This window comes from Onychostoma macrolepis, chromosome 23 (genome assembly GCF_012432095.1).
Source record: "Onychostoma macrolepis isolate SWU-2019 chromosome 23, ASM1243209v1, whole genome shotgun sequence".
In the NCBI taxonomy this organism is placed as follows: Eukaryota; Metazoa; Chordata; class Actinopteri; order Cypriniformes; family Cyprinidae; genus Onychostoma; species Onychostoma macrolepis.
Genome location: NC_081177.1, coordinates 11150846 through 11165989, shown reverse-complemented (window position 1 = coordinate 11165989; position 15144 = coordinate 11150846). Strand labels below are relative to the sequence as shown.

Here is a 15144-nt window from a genome sequence, read left to right as displayed (position 1 = left end):
TAGCGGTTTTCTCTTTTAATATATTTTAAAATGTCATTTATTTCTGTGATGGCAAAGCTGAATCTTTAATGCATCCTTGCTAAATAAAAGTATTAATTTCTTTAAAAAAATGAAAAATCTTACTGACCCCAAAATGACCGTAACACTCACTAACCAGAAAATGTGAGCAAAAACTGGCTCTGGCATTGTAAGAATGATAATATGACCCTCGTTCATGTGTCAAACCATCTGCTAAAGAAAACATCTGTCCCAATTTGTGCATCTTCTAAGAGTTTTTACCTCAAAAAGCTGGAAAGCAGTTTATCTAGGTCATGTTTATCTAGGATCTAGTTGTCTTTTCCTCCAGAATTCCATGTAGCGACACATATATGGAATATTCTTCACATTAACTCACCCACATGAAAATATGAGGAGCAAAACCACAAAGTATCTTTATGTTACTATGTTAAACAACCTGCAATGTGAATCAAAAACTGCCTAATGTTCTCATTAACATGAATATAATACATACATATATATATATTTTTTTTTTTTTTTTTTTATAAAACTACACAAAATACTATTCCATGCAGTAAGATTTTTTTTTTTTTTTGCATTTTGGCTAATGAAATATTGTTTATACTGTATGCAATATTGTTATATGAAGTAAATGTATTTTATTTCAATATTATGTTGAAATAATGCAAATAATGAACACACATATACATTTCATAACCAACATATGTTTAAGTGCGTATGTTTTCTTCTCACCATATATATATATATATATATAAGAAAAAAGAAATTTGGAGTCAAATTATTATTTTTAGTATTTAGTATTCAATGCATTCATCCACTGAACTACAAAAATGCCATGCATAATAATTATACAAAAAGTAAAATAGTTAGATAGTTTTGCATTGAAGCATTTAGCAAACACTTTAATCCAGAGGACAAATGCACAAAGACAGCTCCTATAATAATGTAATTTCAAATAGAAACAGAGCTGCTTCTCTTTCTCGGTTTATAGCATAAACATCTGCGTGAAATTTCTGAACGCATCCCAAAGTACACAGAACTCTAACACACGTTTTATCCAGGTGAAGCTGTCTTTTTTACACCCACTCACACACAATGACTTTACCATCCCTCTTTCTTTATCTCTCCCCGTCTGTCTTTATGTGTACAAAATCACTCACTCCCACAGTCCACTGTCATTGGCACTCATAAATAATACCCTAAATGGATTCCAGGGGAGAATATGTGTGTGAATGTGTGTTCACTTTACCTGTTGTCTACTGGGTCTGGAGCATGAGAATCAGTGGTAGATTTCTTCACCTGTGCAAAGACCAGAGGAGACCGTTGATGTATTAGTTTCTCATTCAGTGTATGAAGAAAACATTGCAGTCTCAGTCTGAGAGTGATTTTTCAGCTATTTGGCTCAATGTGATGACCTCCCTGCCCATAATTTTTAAAGCTACTGCTGCCATTTCAGAATTATTTGCTCCATTGCAGATGCTGCCCACTGAATGAGGAGAATATGAATAACAAAAAACAAGTTGTAGAATGGAAAAATCACAATATACACAACTGTTTCCATAAAAAATATCAAGAAGCATGACTGTTTTCAACACTGATAATAAGAAATGTTTTTTGAGCAATGGAGAACTGAGAAGAATGGAGTAATGGCTACTGAAAAGCTTTACTATCAAAGGAATAAATTACATTTTAAAATACATTTACAAAATACATTTTCAAATCTGAAAGGATGATGAAAGTCAGACCTACTAATATATATTGTTATGTGAACATACCATATTCAGCACATTAGTTTGATTCAATATTACGAGCTTACAAAATCCTCTAACTCATCAGTAATATACACAGCAAAAATCTTTCTGTCTCTCTCCCCCACACACACATAAAATACATTCTTTCCCATTCTGGCAGTTTATCTTGGTTCTTACTCTGTGTCACGCTCAATATTACTCAATACTGAGTTAATAAAACCACGACTGCAACTTTCCTCTTTGAATTTGTCCTTGTGATCAATTCTCTCCAAATCTCTAGTTTCTTTCTTTCTTACTGTCAAGGTCACCAGCTGAAACCGTGCCTTATTCCTACTATTTTACATTCATACAGAAACTTAACTTCATGTATATTTTTTCATGGTTTACATTTGAATATGTATATGAATATTAAAACACAATGTACTGTAAAACAAAAGGAAGTGCCACAAGTCTATAAACTTCTCACAATCAATTTACGGTTCACCCCTCCCAAAACTGCTCGTAGTCAACTGGGTCTTAATTGAAAACACACATGCAGACCTGTGTGCGAGCACTCATGAACATATACATGTGTGTGTCAGATGTGGCGTGTGTTTTTGGGGAGAATGTTTGGAGTGTGCAACCAGCAACTCATATTCACACACATACACTACCTTTGATAAGTTTGGGGTCAGTAAGATGTTTCAGTGTTTCTGAAAGAAGTCTCTTAAGCTCACCGAGGCTGCATTTATTTGTTTAAAGCTGCAGTCTGTAAGTTTTGTCTCTTTGTTGCGTGGTCTGTGCTCCTGCACGGCTTCAGCGCGGATTAATCTAATGTTTTGAGGTGAATGTGTGGCTGTCAGTCACCGCACTGGTGTGGATGTTTACTGTACTTCGCAATCACTGATTCTAGCCTACGTCTTGGAATATATGACCCAAATAAGAATTTTCACTGTATATTGCCATCTGAACAAGTAAGTAACAAGTCTGCCACGTTTGTTCTGACCAACTGAGGAAAAAAGCATTACCATAAATCGCGCTACCAATGGTGATTTAATCTAAAGATCGGTTAGCTCATATCACATCAAACCGTTGCAAATTATTATTATTGTTATACTTTATTCTCAAATTGTTAATGTTAACGACATCAGCATTGCGTGACTATGAGTATAGTCTGTATTAGCGTGTAGATTTCAATTTCTGTACAGTCTAATCTAATTGTCATGCCATTCGAATTTCATATTAAGAAATTCTTTTAACCCAAAAAGTAAATATGCTCCCTTCAAACTGGTTTTCTTGTGTAATTCCATTTCATCTGTAATCAGAAGCACATTTAAAACTGGAATATAATTTAATTTCATTCACATGTGTTTCATAAACACATAATCCTTTCTGGATTACAATCTGCCGTCAAAATGCTGAGTCAAAATGATCAGTCACCTGCAGGATCCTCACATGTGATAGCCTAGTAGCCGGGACAACTTCTTTATGTTTACAGATGTGACGTAATGATGCAGTGTCATGCTCGAATTTCCTGTGAAAACCTACCCGTACCACTCAAATTAGAAAACATTATTATAAACTAACCTTTGTGAATCAGGCTAAAGTAAGGTGATAGTTTTGAACACTGGCTGGTTATGTACTTGCTCAAATATTGATTTTGGATCATTTTTAACCAAAAAAAGTTACGGACTGCAGCTTTAAAAATACAATAAAACAGTAATACTTTGAAATATCATTCATTTAAAATAACTGTTTTCTATTTGAATATATTTTAAAATGCAATTTATTCCTGTGATGGCAAAGCTGAATTTTCAGCATTATAACTCTAGTCTTCAATATTACATGATCCTTCAGAAATCATTCTAATATACTGATTTGTTGCTCAAGAAACATTTCCTATTATTATCAATGTTGAAAACAGCTTATATTTTGGTGGAAACAAAGATGCATTTTCAGGATTTTTTGATGCATATACATTTGTAAAGAACAGCATTTATGTTATAAATGTCTTTACTATCACTTTTGATCAATATAATGCATCCTTGCTGAATAAAAGTATAACTTCTTACAAAAAACATATCTTACTGACCCCAAACTTTTAAACAGCAGTGTAAATGCCGATTCGACAAATGACCTTGGAGCATTAAGGCTCCTCTCAGAAAAGTGCCTGTGGTTTAGGCTCATCTCTCTGGTTCTGGGTTTTGATTTGTGCTGAGTACGGACCCACCCATTATGGTCTCCTCAAATTAGCCTGACACATCCAGGGACAGCAGGTGATCGGTCGATCGTACGCTGCTCTAAGCCTACTGTAAATCTCTCTCGGACTGTAACTACTTCCTTGTCCAGCAGCATCTGTGCTCTAAGAGCAGTTAATAGCGCGTTTGAGAGCAGCCCAGCAGGATCCAGCTCCCAATGAGGCCTGCTGGTGAACAATGATCTAAGACTGTTTAACTGTATGCCGTTTATAGATTTATGAAGTGAAATTAGTAATTCTTTGGCAGGCGGTTCGAAAAGCAACAAGCAAAGGTCACCCTGCTGAAAAGAAAAAAAAATCTTAAACCAGCCCAAGCTGCTTTGCCAGTCTTGACTGGTTTAAGATTGTCTCAATAAAGATTTTTTTCTCTTGGCTATTTAATTTTTACTTGCACTGACAACATTTTCAATGGTCCTACCACAAAATATTATATATATAGAATATATATATATATATATATATTCCATGCTGGGTGGATTACCTACAAATTGTAATCCGTATATTACATGATAAAAATTGTAGTTAGTAACGTAATCTAGGTTACTCATTTTAGGTAACTTTTAGGTTACTTTTTATCTAACTTGTTTTAAACTTACCATTCATAATCTATAATACATTTCATAACCATCTCATACATATTGTTTTCCCCCAAAATTTAGAAGCATGAATAGCAAATTTATTTATGACATTTACATGACCATTCCGTATTGTGAATATAGTCAAGTCTAAATGGTATGACAGACAGTAGGATTCTTTGAAAAGTAACTGTAAAAGATAAAAAAGAAGAAAAATTAGGGAGAATGAATGAATTTTAAATAATTTACTGCCATTGTGTGAATATGTTATCATATAATCCATAAAAAAGTAATTTAATTAATTAATTTTTTCAATCTGATTATGTAATTCAGATTACATGTAATAAATTACTACCCAGCACTGTATATATTACATTTTTTTGTTCGGTTTTATTTATAAAAAAAATTGCAATTGGCAATTATACAGATATAATATTTATTCATATATTCATGAACAAATATTTTTGCCAAAAATTATAGTATATGGTGCAAAACATTACTGTGTTGAGCTTGTTGAAGATGGTCTCCTGGCCTAACCAGGTGAAATGTGGCCAAGATTCCTCTAAAACAGTAAACAGACCACCATGACCAGGTTAAGAGACCAGCTAAGACAAGAAAACCAGTTTAGGCTGGTGCTTATATGTGAAGTATTTGTAAGTAGTTGTGAAATTTACTAGCAATTTTTGAGAGAAATTTGTTTCCACATTTTAAATGTAGCCAAAACATTTAACAAACAAGAATGCAAGAGCATTTCTGTTCACTTCTATATGCAGATTCCAGGCCTGCTTACAGGGATAGATGCTTCACACACACACGCACGCACCAACACACAGAAAACAGTCCCCCTTTTCTTGTTCTTTTTTTGTGCTTTCAGTATTATGGTTATCAGCGCTGTAACTTTATACTCTTCCTTTCATGTAAAATACATTGTTACCTGTGCCCCCACCCCTCCGCCCACCAACACACACACACACTGACACACACACACACACACATTTCAGCATATGCCCCTGGGAGGTGTAAGATTATCTGATGTGTCCCCTCCCTGAAACGCTCTTCTCTAAAGGTAGGGAAGGCATAGAGAAGAAGAAAAAGGAAATAGAAAAGAACAGAGAGTGTGTGACAGGGCTAAGGGCTATATGTAATGCGCACACACACAACATGCATGTTTTTCAGGGTATTCTGATCAGGTGACAGTAGTTTATGCTGTTATATTTTCTGAGAACATTCAAACTCCCTGCGGACACTGAAAATAAGAAATAGAAACTAAAATTAGAACGAGCACACACACGAAACCTGTTCCTCTGGATCAGTCCATTCAACATCCTTGTTCTCAATTAGAAACTAATAAATTCACGCCAACAACACTGATTTTATATAATTTATGTAAATACAGTCAAAATGTAACATGGTAGTACATGCAATAAAATTCTCTCTCTACATATAATTTACACATAGCTAATGCACATATATTTATTTGGTACAATCCATCCACAAAAATTGCTGAATCTTCTAAATGTTTCTTTATTAATTACGTTACATGCAAAATTATTATAGTTTTACCAGTATATCAGTAAAATAATTTTTCAAAGTTATAAACAAAAGATTATTGGAGGATATTTTACAACCATTTCAGTCTTCAAAATTCACTTCAAATTTCACATTTAATTCAATGTGCTACTTACTGTTTGTTAAATTTACTAGCAATTTCTGATTGTAAAATGTTTATATATCAATTTTCTTGTCACTTTATACCACTGAAAGCGTTTTTATTGTGCATGGAGTGGGTCACTTCATGGATGCAGACATGTTGAGATCACATGACCAGCCAAATACTAGTATTTTTATTTCAGTGACCTCCTGTTAGTGAACACTGAGTTAATATATTAAAATACATTTAAAAATGACTGAATACAAACAATGCATTTCTGCAATGTCATTAGTAAAAGCAAATTTTAGGACGAGGCCTCCATTACACGCTAGTATCTGTTTAAAACTGTCATATCAGTCAGAGAAGTATAAAAATACAGTCATAGTCAGTCATACAGCAGCGTTCTCGAACAAATATGTTTTTGATCAATCCGATTCACTAAAATGACCAGTTACGGCAGCAGCCCATATGTTGGACTGCTCCGTTTGCATGTCAACCTGGTGTATGAAATTGGAAAGGTAGCCTATATTCCGCCAGGGGAAAGGGGTCAGAGGGAAACTGGACACCAGGCCAAGCCCTATAGACAGACACACCTTCGCAACTTTGAATGAGTAAGTGTGTGTGTGTGTGTGTGTGTGTGTGTGTGTGCAACTATGTGAGTGACGCTGTCTTTCTCTTCCACTGGCTCATTGATTCATGTATCTTTGTACAGCAACCAGAGTGTTTACACACACACAAGTTTCTATACGTGCGCATTGGAGTGTGTGTGTGTATCATCTTAAGAAATGAGCTGAAACTTTATATAAAAAAGCACTCTAGCATTAAAGTGCTCCCTTCCCCTCTGATTGCAGCAGAAAAAAATGCTGCTTAATTATTCATGAGTTCTTGTGCTTGTGTCAGCTTTTCGTTAATTATTTAAATTAATCTCATTAACGAAAGGCCAGGTTTCAGGAGCATTTAATTAAATGATGAATTGCTTCCCAGATGTCGATGTGCTTGTTAAATAATGTGCTCAGGCTGGACCCAAAGCTGTCAGAAAGACTCAACCCAAAACTGCACACAAGGACCATCATTGTGCACATTAGTGCCATTGTACTCCACAACTTAATGCAGTTTTAAGAGAACCATCAAATAATCTCTGTGTTTATTAATCAATGACTCTGCGTGACTGTAAAAACATCATCTACATCCAGCTTCAGGAACGAATACAGTCTGCTCAAACCTGCAGCTTTGTTTTGACAGCTTGTACTGATTCAAACGTGATTGGATACAATTTAGTCTCATCAAACTCAATGTCAGTACTGGAATACCTAACATTCGTATTAAAACAAGATCTGGAAGGATCTTGACGAAAACTTAACAGCTATGCACTTACAGTGGAAGTCTATGGGACAACTTACAACAGCTGTTTTATAGACTTGCACTGTATGCTGTCAATGCAATTTTATTTTTATTTTTTTTGTTGTTGTTGTTTCGTTCTCAAACTGAGGGACAAGTCACAATTATTTTAGCATCAGAAGTTTAGGATTGGATTTTTTTTTAATGCATTTTAAAGTCTCTTAAGCTCAACAAGGCTGCATTTATCTGATCAATAATACAGTAAAAACAGTCATATTATTACAATTAAAAAAACTGTTTTCTATGTGAATATATTTTAAAATGTAATTTATTCCTGTGATGGCAAAGCTGAATTTTCAGAAGCCATTACCCCAGTCTTCAGTGTCACATGATCCTTAAGAAATTATTCAAACATGCTCATTTGGTGCTCAAAAACATTTTATTTTATTATCAATGTGCTGAAAAAAAAAAATATATATATATATATTTAAAAGCCTTTTAGTATCAATTAAGTGCTTGCTAAATGAAGAAAAAAAATACTGACCCCAAACCTTTGAACGGTACTGTATTTTCTGAAATTATAGAGCTTAATTTGTGTTTAATCATCCTTTTCAAACCCCAATACCCAAACTTGAAATATCTTCATTCATTGTACATAAAGCACCACTTGCTACACTAGGTTACAAAGCTATTAAATGTGATACGTTTTAAATGTATGTGTATCTTCTACACATGGCCAGAACAAGTGAATTAGGACTGCTAACTCAAGTGAGGTGCGAGTCGATTTACAGTGTAAAAGACAAGCAACAGGTGTAAATAACCAATAACCATCAGTAACATGAGAATTTTGTAACGAGTTTAAAAAGAAAAACCTATAACAAGCCTTTTCACGTCAGCAAAACGCCAAACTTCAGTTCATATCTTTGTTTCAGTTGCTGTTTGTTTTGACGTTAAAGACAGGGTGCTTGTTTTGCTATAAAGCAAGACCTACTTCTTTTCACAGTACAAAAGATTCATAAATATTACTGCGTCGGTTTAACAGCTTACAACAGACCCTGTACTGTCTGTTGTTAGTGGTTATTTGCTGATTACACTTAAATTGAGAGGTGTAAATATGTGAATGTGAAGCCGTGCTTTCTGTTCTCCTCTCTCTGCCTCGTCCCCTCTTCCTCCCTCTCTGTAGGTGTGTGTGTGAGTGTGTGTAACCTGAGTCCTCTCTCTCTGTCTGTGGTCTCTGCTCTGGGGCTCTGGGGCACAGACTGCACCAGAGGAAAAGACTGCAGCTACACCCCCCTTTTCATTTTACTCCTCTGCTATTTTCCTCCAGAACCAAAAGCATTGATCCCCTGAGTCACAAAATACCCCCCACCTCCTCCTCCACCCACACCTCAATCTCCCTCTTCCTCTCCTTCCATTACCCCAAACACCCCAGATCAGTATCTGTCCTCATCTGGATTATGGACGCCTGTCTGTCTTTTCCAGAGCGCTCATGCACGCGTATGAAAAGCACAAGCACGAGATGTTGCAACACATCTGCAGGACTGTTTTAATCATTAATCGAATGCTATTGGAATAATATTTTAAAGAAGCTTTTTTCCACAAAACACAATTATTAGACTGTCTCGTAACACAAACGCATTGAAAACAGGCCGAAATGGTGTGTTGTACTGTCACTATGTGTGCGTATGTGACTCATGGTGGCCATATGGCTACTGTGCTCGACACTTCAGCTCACATCTGTTGTGTATTAAAGACCTAATGCTGCTCAGTACACACCTGGGTGGCCTTTCTGCACACACACTCATTCATGTACACAAACACTCTCACACTTCAAACTGCACGATCAAACTTTTCAATTATCACGTAGTATAGACCAATGTTTCTCAACCTTTTTTTTTTTTTTTTGCCTTAGATACCACAAGACAGTAAAACTAAACCAGAAATGTGTTCCTTAACTGATTCTTTACTGGAAATCATTCAGCGTTATCATTCATTTTACTTAAAAGGGACTATTATCTATGGTCTATGGGCAATTTTGGAAAAACTTTCTCGAGAAACAAATTCAACGCCAGTATGTGAATACATAACATTTGTATTGAAACAAAAGAAACCTACAAACATCCTTAAGAAACATATAGGCTAAACACACATAAAAAGACTGTCCCTGTCAATTTCTATCAATGATACCTTAAAAAAAAATTGTGCTGTCAAATGATTAATCGTGATTAATCGCATCCAAAATAAAAGTTTTTGTTTACATAATATATGTGTGTGTACTGTGTATATTTATTATGTATATATAAATATACACACATTCATTAATATATTTAAGAAAAATGTTACTTTTTTATACATTAAATATATTTATATAAGATATAATTTATATGAATATAAATATACACATGTAAATACATGTAAATATTTAACAAAATATATGCTGTATGTGTGTGTGTCTTTATATATACATAATAAATATACACAGTACACACACATATATATTGTAAACAAAAACTTTTATTTTGGATGCGATTAATCGCGATTAATCGTTTGTCAGCTCTAAAAATGTTTTAATGTACTTTATTCCTGTGCTGGCAAAGCTGAATTTTCAGCAGCTATCAGTCTTCAAATATTTATAATAATTCCTTATTTTTGATGTGGACGTAAGCGCTTTCCTGTGAATGGGAAAGATTTTTGATTCATTAGCTGCTAGATGTAAATAACTAAAAGAATAACAGTGCAGTAAATGGTAAAACTATTTGCGCTACAAACCTACAAACCTTCAATTTACAAATCATCACGCCTGCACTTTCATTCAAAATAAAATGGATAGGTTCAACAAAGCAAAATCAATATCTTCCCAAGTACCTCCTGGGATCTGCACACCCCTGATTGAGAATCACTGGTACAGAGAGTCAGCTGGATGGGATTTTATCCACACATATCCAAATATACAACACATACATACTCTTTAAATTATACTGCACAATACACTGGCCAATTCTGAATTAGTGGAGTGATGAATTGAGTACACAGACAATGAAAGAGAAGAAGATAATCTTAAAGCCATAATGTGTGTGTTGTAGTTCACTTACGCTCTGTTCATTCAGCTCCTGTGTATTCTCCATCAGTTGAACTTCCACTCCCCTCGACTACAGTTCAGACACCTGCAAATGAAGGATGCTTTAAAATCGCCATGAACACAATAGAATTCATAGGCATCCCTCTCTCGTTTCTGTCTCTCTCTCTCCCTTTGTGTCTGTGGGTATATGCGTGTAGGAGGGGAAGGAAGAAGTCTGGTAACTTCACTGTATCATAGCCAGCTAGGCTGAAGTAAATATAATTTACAGAAGTAAACATTAAACAATGGGTTGGGAGAAATGTAATCAATGTAACACACACACACACACAAATGCACCCATATAGTACACACAAAAAACCAAGCTGTCCAGGTCACGGTGATGCTAGTATGGCAGTAGTCACTAAAAACATCTATGATTTTGAGTCCCCCGTTGAAGCCTCTTCCACCCCCATCCCAGCCTCCATCTTTATCTTTCTCTCTTCCCATCCTTCCCCTGTCACGTAAAAGCTTGAAACTTCTGTAAATTGCTTTGAAACCTCCTGAGGCCTCAGTAATGAAAAGCACTTTTATTCAAAAACTCTTTGTAAGACCTTGAAAGCCCCAGGACGAGGAGAATGGGTTTATTTTCTGTCCTGCTGCAGGTACCAGACCTGTGGTTTACAAACCTGTCTGCGATTTGCTGTATTTTTAACATCAAATTTGTTTACATATCTCCAGAACAACAAACTGTAAATAAATTAATTAATTAACATTGAAATTAACTGGCTATATTGGATTCAAAAATGATTAAATCACTAAACGAACGTTACTATGCATTTTAAAGCTAGGAATAGCTAGAGGAACAAATCCTTCTTATGGAAATGCACAAAGAAAAGATTCATAAATTGACCAAATAAAATCTTGAATTAAAATCTAGAAATGCTATTTTTGTTTAGCATGAAAGGAAACCAGTGTTCTAATGCTTAAAGTATATATAATGTTTTTTTAATGACCGAAGCAAAACTGCTTTTTAACATGACAGCCTGTGATCAGCATGCATTCTTGTTGTATGCAACTCAGTTGAACTACCCAAATTTATGTTATATTGAAGATTTCTGTCAAATCATTAGACAAACACCTGTTTCTTTCTTCATTGAAACAATTTTTGACTTTGCTCAAAAACCTGAAGGATCCGTTTGAATGGTCATGATGCTTCTGTTTGGGAAAATGCTTTAGTTTGTGGTAGCCTATATCCATTACAATGACCTATACTAAGAACAAAGGATGTAAATGGGAAGTCCCCACAAGCATATGCACTGTATACAAGCTTGTGTGTGTGTGTGTGTATGTCGTGTACCTGTTTTTCTATTCTGGTGGGGACTTAAACCTGAATACACACAGACTCATGAGGACTCGTGTCACGGTGAGGACCTAAATTGAGGTCCCCACGGGTAAACAAGCTAATGAATCACACAGAATAAAGGTTTTGAAAATCTAAAAATGCAGAAAGTTTCCTGTAAGGGGTAGGTTTAGGTGTAGGGCAATAGAATATACGGTCTGTACAGTAGAAAAAGCATTACGCCTATGGAGAGTCCCCACAAGGATAGCAAACCAGACGTGTGTGTGTGTGTGTGCGTGTGTAAATGGAAGGGAGAGAAAGAGAGTTGAAGGGCACAGTTTGAAGAGCAGATCATTTGAATTTTTCATTTGCTTGGTGAAGCTGTGTTCTGAAATTCTAGCCTTTAATGCTCAGGCGGGGGAATGAGCTGAGCAGCATTGATTTTTACTGTTATCACTCAGTGCCCTCTGAGCCTACTGTCCTCATACACACACACACACACTGTTCTATATCCTGGCGCACGCACACACGCACGCGCACACACACACACACACAAAATGAACAGACGGACAGCCAGCAGAAGACACATTACACTAACCATGTAACTGAACCATTGAGCTAAAATTTATGTCCCTTCTGTCAACACACACATTTTCAAATCAAAAGCCACTGATATGTAACAACTGTCCCAGACCAAAACATTTGATTGAGTCAAACAAGTAAAACAATATATAAGGAAACATTCTGGAGATTGTAAACGGTCCAATTAGAGAAGATCATTCCGTCTCAAAATAACAAAGCGCGCCAACGCGCTTTACTGCTATTGTCAAGAAAGCACGCGGAGCGTTTAGTGGCGCGGCATTCTGCGCGCGATTCGACAGAGCCACGGCACGAGCGCAACGCACAGGAAAGCCAAATACGCCAAAGCTTTCGTTTTCCTCCCTTTAAATCATCAGCGCTCACTCCATTGTCAAAACACATCGCCTATTAATAAACAAGCTGGACCGGGAACAAATGGTTTTCAATTGAGCAAAAGAGCTTGTCTTTTGTTTTAAATGAATGTATTAGACTCATTATTCATTGTTATTACAGCGGATTTCACTATTTTATTTATATAGACAGGCCTCAGCTTTAATGTCATTGCCTAAATGTTTTCTCCTCCACCACGTGAGAAACTTCTATCTTCCAAAAGGTTCCAGCTAAAGAGCCTTTTAATTCTTCAGAGAACCAGTCTGTGCAAGATAGGGTTTCTTTTCCAAAGAACCACAGCTCAACTCAGGAACTGTACGTAGTGAAATTTTTTTTTTGATACTTTAGATGCCACATATAACCAAGAACCTTAATTTTTAAGAGTGTAGGCCTACTTTCCTGACAAAACCTATGTATTATTATTTTATTTATTTTACTGTTTAGGCTACTGGATTAACTGCATAGTTAGGCTAGTTGTTGTCGTTAACTGTTGTGAAATATAAAATGGCATCCAAGTGCACAGATCTTGAAAATACATTTTTAACATTCAGGGTGTGATGTTACATCCAAATCACCATGGGTAACCTTTAACCCTTACCCATAATTCTACATGACTACCCTCTTTGTCAAATGTTTTTAATATTTTTTATTTTTTTTAAATTAGGCTAATGACAACATAAATTCAATATGGCTGACGAAAGCAGTAATGCATCAAGACCTATTTACACATTACACTAACCATGTAACTGAACCATTGAGCTGAAATTTATGTCCCTTCTGTCAACACACACATTTTCAAATCAAAAGCCACTTATATGTAACAACTGTCCCAGACCAAAACATTTGATTGAGTCAAACAAGGAGATTCTGGAGATTGTAAACGGTCCAATTAGAGAAGATCATTCCGTCTCAAAATAACAAACACTCTGTAACTCTGTGTAACTCTCCAAATAACATTCAGGATTCATTTTCTTGTTTTTAAGAAAAAACACTGAGTTTTTTTTTTTTTTTTTTGCAATTTAATTATTCATCCACTAAAGAGAACTGTATGTGATCAAATCAAAGGCTATTATCAGATTTCATCTAGAGACTCTACAATCTACTTAGACAAAAAAAAAGCGTTTAAAATGATGTCCCAGCATTAAATCCAAAACTGTGCCTCGTAAATCCGTCAACCAAAGTGTCCTACAATCTTTAAAAATAGATGTAAAACAGTCTCGAGTTTTTCCCCAAAATTTGAGGCCTGAAGATGGCCAAAGAGGAGGTCACTGATGTTCTCTTATGTAATTGTTGGCTAGTACACTCCATCTTATTACCAGCCACCAGAGCGACCTGTGTGTTGTGAATTATTTCGTGTTAAGTGTGTAATCTAATCCGGTCTCCTTCTCCGGTATCGGCTCGAGCTGCTATCGACAGCGCGAGAAAGCGACCAATGGCCAACGCGCAGTGAAGCGGCTTCAGTGTCGGGATGATATTCCCGTTTCCTCCGTATCAAATACAAACACAAACTCCACGTGCATGGGGAAACGGACATGGACTCGCGATTCAAACGGATACGGGAATCACCCAACAAACTCAGAACCACTAGGCTACTCAGTAGGCTTTCGATGAAAAAAAATCACAATAAATAAATCTACTGTTAGTCTACTGTTCAAAAGACCACTTGTGAATATAATCACTGTACTTCGTCCATAAAGTAGCCTACAATAATATCAAAGAAGAAAAAAATAAAGCCAAATATGCTGCGCTTCTGTAACTCAGTTTGAGACAGATTAATGTAAATCCATGTAATCGAGGATAGTGAACGTTATAGTGTGCTAACACTGTAAAAGGCATCACTGTCCTAACATTTTCCCCATCCATTTAACTTTGTCATTTCTCGAGTTTTCAACCTTTAAAATCGATTTTCTTGATCATCTTAATCAAAAAAAAAAAAAAAAAGGTCAAAAGGTACAATGAAAAGTTGTCACTTTTGAACCACTTTGACTATTTAATCATTTTCAGGCAGCACTTTTCTTTTCGTATGTTGACATTTTGTGATAAGTGATAATTGGTAAAAATAAAAAAAATAGAGCCATAGGTTTTATAGGTGGTCTAATGCGTAATGCAGAAATTACTGTCTGAGCTATAATTTCAAATTTAGTTCACCTTTTATGAACACCAATTTTCTCAGACGTTTAAATCACGTTAAAGTATCAGGCGTGAGCAG

General features: G+C 35.7%; 1 protein-coding gene across 15 annotated transcripts in view; it reads right to left on the bottom strand.

Moving 5' to 3' along the window:
* The window catches only part of eya4 (EYA transcriptional coactivator and phosphatase 4), a 34598-nt gene that overhangs the window by 18872 nt on the left and 582 nt on the right, over window positions 1-15144 (bottom strand). For all 15 annotated transcript variants that reach the window (XM_058763618.1, XM_058763617.1, XM_058763616.1 and 12 more), the window contains exons 2-3: window positions 10662-10733; window positions 1268-1317 (exon numbers count right to left, since the gene is read on the bottom strand). In XM_058763618.1, coding sequence (XP_058619601.1) covers window positions 1268-1317; window positions 10662-10694 — 83 coding nt within the window. In that variant the 5' untranslated portion in view covers window positions 10695-10733. The remainder of the gene's footprint in view (window positions 1-1267; window positions 1318-10661; window positions 10734-15144) is intronic.